General features: G+C 51.6%; 1 protein-coding gene across 1 annotated transcript; it reads left to right on the top strand.

Annotated features, from left to right (window-relative positions):
- On the top strand, positions 1-4,036 carry LOC144953829 (tumor necrosis factor receptor superfamily member 6B-like). Its single transcript, XM_078884480.1, has 4 exons — positions 1-63; positions 2,630-2,708; positions 3,055-3,183; positions 3,842-4,036. The coding sequence occupies exons 1-4, from the start codon at positions 13-15 to the stop codon at positions 4,000-4,002; spliced, it is 420 nt and encodes a 139-aa protein (XP_078740606.1). The 5' UTR covers positions 1-12; the 3' UTR covers positions 4,003-4,036.

Here is a 4,036-nt window from a genome sequence, read left to right as displayed (position 1 = left end):
GAACGGGGGAAGATGCTTACGGCGGTGCTGGCGCTGTGCTGCTGTGCCGGATTGGTGGCTGCGGTAAGAGAAGGGGTGGAGGGGTTGATGATCATGATGATGATGGTCACTGCTATCAGTAGGTGACATTCATCATCATCATCATGGGCACCACAGCGGCGAGAGAAATGTTAACTCCCTCTCCTGGTGTACAAGAGGTTCGATCCCATGACCCTGACGATGCCTGCTGCTGTATATTTGAAGTCTGCATCTCTCTCATGACCACGGTGGCTAGGAGATGTTGACTACCTCGCCTGTTGTACAGGAGGTCGTGGGTTCGAGTCTGTGACCCTGACGATGCCTGCTGCTGTATATTTGAAGTCTGCGTCTCTCTCTCTCCCCGTGGTAGTCACTGCGTGGATTCTAGCCACACCCGGTTAGATAAAAGTAAGCCACCAAAACTAAGCACCTGCCTGGGTATTTTGTTCCATCGGACACTCCACCCCCACAACTCCCAATTGGTGATGAGGCAATTGAGAGAGTGGAGAATTTCCGATTCCTGGGCAGTGTGCTCATGACCAGCTCCGGTTTGACAGCAGAGGTCTCACTCCGAATCAGTCGAGCTGCATTATCTTTGCATCGGTTGCATAACGTCGTGTGGAAGCTACCGAATCTGTCGCTCCGCACGAAGCTTCAAGTCTTCTCGGCCACAGTCATTCCCTCCCTTCTCTACGCTTGCAAAACGTGGATCCCCCAAATGGAACATCTTTTCTGGTTAGAAACATTTAGGCAGGCCTGCCTACGATCCATCCTGGGTTTAACCAGGCTAGTTTGTGTGAGGAGCTCACAGATCTGGACAAAGTCCCATCGGTGAGCACCTCCGGCAGGCATCACTGCGTTGGCTGGGTCATGTAGCCCGCATGCCCAATCACCGCATGCCCAAACAGCTTTTGTTCGGCTGGATCGAGGGGGCTAAACGGGCGCGGCACGGGCTAGAGAAGAGATGGCGTGAGATAGTACAGGAGGACGTGGAGCTGAGTGGTCTTGCCGATGACTGGTACCAACGGTGTCAAGATCGGCCTCTGTGGAGGAGGCTCGTGAAGGACGCTACTGGGCAGTTGGAGGCAGTCGCCCTCCAACAACAACAGAGGGCGGAGGAGCGACGCTCATAACAACGAGCGGAGCGCCGGGTGGCTTAAGCACAGCAAGTTGGCACCGTAGGGGGCACAGGTGGTGCATCAGCCAGTCATCTCGGTCATCTCAGCCAGTCGACCCATGGCACCTGGGTCTGCCCCGTGACCTCCTCGACACTTCACGAGGCCTCAAGGAGCACATGGCCTGACACAAGCGTCGTGATGACGTCACCGCCACTTAGTGGCGAATGGCGGTTGTTGTTGTATCTGAGTGGGTGAGTGGTAGTGTAGCGGTGTGCACGCTGCCCTATGAACCTGGCGACCCGGGTTCAATTCCCGCCCATGTCGACTCAGCCTCAAATGAGTACCTGGTGCGATGTGTTAACATCGCCACTGGGGAGACAGAGGCGGTTGGGTGCGGTGCTGGCCACCCACCCCCTCGTGTGCTGTGCTGGCCTTCATAGATACTCGATAACAGCACTTGCCCCAACAGTCTATTAAGGCTATATGGGAATCTTTGTCTTCGTCTTTGTGTATGTGTCTGTGTGTCTGTGTGTGTCTGTGTGTATATATCTATGTGTGTGTGTGTATATGTTTGTGTATCTGTTTGCGTGTGTTTGGGAGTGGTAGTGCAGTAGCGGTTATCGCTACGCTACACACCCGGAATCCCGAATTCTATTCCCACTCACGGCCACTAACACCAGTGGTAGCGATTATCTGAACCAGTCCTGGGCTTCCCCTAGGTCGACTCGGCCACAAATGAGTGCCTGGTGCTATGGTGTATTTGCACCACCACTGGGGGAGACAAAGGCAGCCGGGCGTGGTGCTGGCCACCCACCCCCTCTGTGTGTGCCACAGTGCCGGTAGCCTATACGGGGGATCTTCGTCCTTGTTTTTGCTTTGATGACGACGATGATGATGGAGTGTGTCGACCTCATACAAATGTAATGTGAGGATAAATCCGGCTCAGAGACGTATCACAACTCGTCATGATGATTGGCTCTGCCGGTCCTGGTTTACAGCCAATGGGGGGAAGCCTAGGGGCGTGGCCCTGACGTAATGGAAAGGTAACAGCTGTAAGGATTGGTTCTGCTGGCTTTGGCCACAGCCAATGGGGAGATGAGTCAGGGGCGTGGTCCCGGGAGCCTACGAGGGAGCCTGGAATGTTCCATGGAGGCTAACGAGGATTGGCGGAAACGTACCACGTGACCCGGGTATTAAATAGGGGTGGAGACGAACGACACGTGGTCAGAATGGGAACGAACGGAGGAAGGGGGCCACGCGGGAGCGGGGCTTCGGGTTGCCACGTGGCAGTGTGTCTTGCTCTCTATCTGTCCCTCTCATGCTGCCTGTCAGCAGCGTGAAGGAAAGCTGTAATACAAGTTGAATAAAAGACGGATTCCAGAAGTCGCCTCAACGAGCTTTATTACACAAACAAAGTTACATACTCGCGTAAAAAAAAACACACACAAAAAAACAAGCTCTAAGCCAATGCAACCCTTTTCTGTCACCCACAGACACCAACAGAGTATCCGTGTCCTCATGGATTCCACCGGGTGGTAGAAACTAACCTTTGCTGTGAGCTGTGCAAGCCAGGTAAGGGCAGAGCCAGAAACTAAATCGTGCAGTCACGGCATTAAAGTAAAGCAGCGCTGTCGTAGACAAAAATAAAGTTACCGTTTTTGAGGCGTGCATTTGTGAGCAATGGTGGCTAGGGAGATGTTGACTACCTCGCTTAGTGTGCAGGAGGTCGTGGGTTCGATTCCCTGACCATGACCATGCACTGCTGCTGTGTATTTGGAGTCTGCATCTCTCTCGATGCAGTCAGTCGCATTGAGTTCCAGGCACGATTCGCGGAGAGCCAAATTCGTGAATAACGAGGTGCATGACGATGATGAAGATGATGTTTGTTTGTACCTTTTGCATCTCTTGTCTCTTGCAGGGCAATTCGTTGAGATTGGATGCAAGGAAAACAAAGGCCCCTCGACCTGTGGGGACTGTCCTAACGGATACTACATGGCCGTAGAAAACTACCTATCAAGATGTTGGAAATGCAAGGAATGTGAGAAAGGTAACAGCCACTTCCCTTGCATCTTTATCAATGCGATTTGGCGTTCCTCTAAATATTCGATTTGGATGTATGGATGCATATAGTAGTGTAGTGTGTAGTGTATAGTAGTGCAGTATACAGTAGTGTAGTATATAGTAGTATAGTGTATAGTAGTGTAGTCTGTTGTTGTGTCGGGTGTAGTAGTGTATAGTAGTGCAGTGTATCGTAGTGTAAAGTGGTATATAGTGTATACTAGTGTAGAGTATAGTTGAGTAGTATATAGTAGTGTATAGTAGTGTAGTGTATAGTAGTGTAGTGTATAATGTAGTGTACTAGTACAGTACACCGGTGTGTTTTAGAGCCAAGCCACAACATTTACAATCTGAATACCGTGACGTTTTGCCAGTAATTACAACCCGCTTCATCAGGCGAGAGCCAGATTTGTGGAGAAGTCCACCTGTTTCGTTCCATAAATAGAGGCGTAGATGTGATGAACTGCGTGTGGTATTACCTTCGAGTTGTTATCTCCTTCGCCTGGTATGCGGGAGGTCGTGGGCTCGATCCCGTGACCCTGACGACACCTGCTGCTGTATATCTTTAGTCTGCGTCTCTCTCTCTCACCGTGGTGGTCACCACATGGATTTTTCATTGTTTATCCCGCCCATGTCTCCCTGTACAGATGAGGAAATTGACCAGCCTTGCACCGAGAGCTCCGACAGGCTGTGCCGATGTAAAGCCGGCTTCCACAAAGTAGACGGACACGACTTCTGCACACAAGATCCAAGCAATGCAACGCAAACTCCGACCGGTGCATCCAGTGGTAAAACGAACGCAGGCTGAGGCCCCCATGCTCACGGTGGCTTAGTTAGATGTT

This window comes from Lampetra fluviatilis (assembly GCF_964198595.1).
Source record: "Lampetra fluviatilis chromosome 45 unlocalized genomic scaffold, kcLamFluv1.1 SUPER_45_unloc_2, whole genome shotgun sequence".
NCBI lineage: Eukaryota > Metazoa > Chordata > Hyperoartia > Petromyzontiformes > Petromyzontidae > Lampetra > Lampetra fluviatilis.
This window is presented reverse-complemented; position numbering and strand designations above follow the sequence as displayed.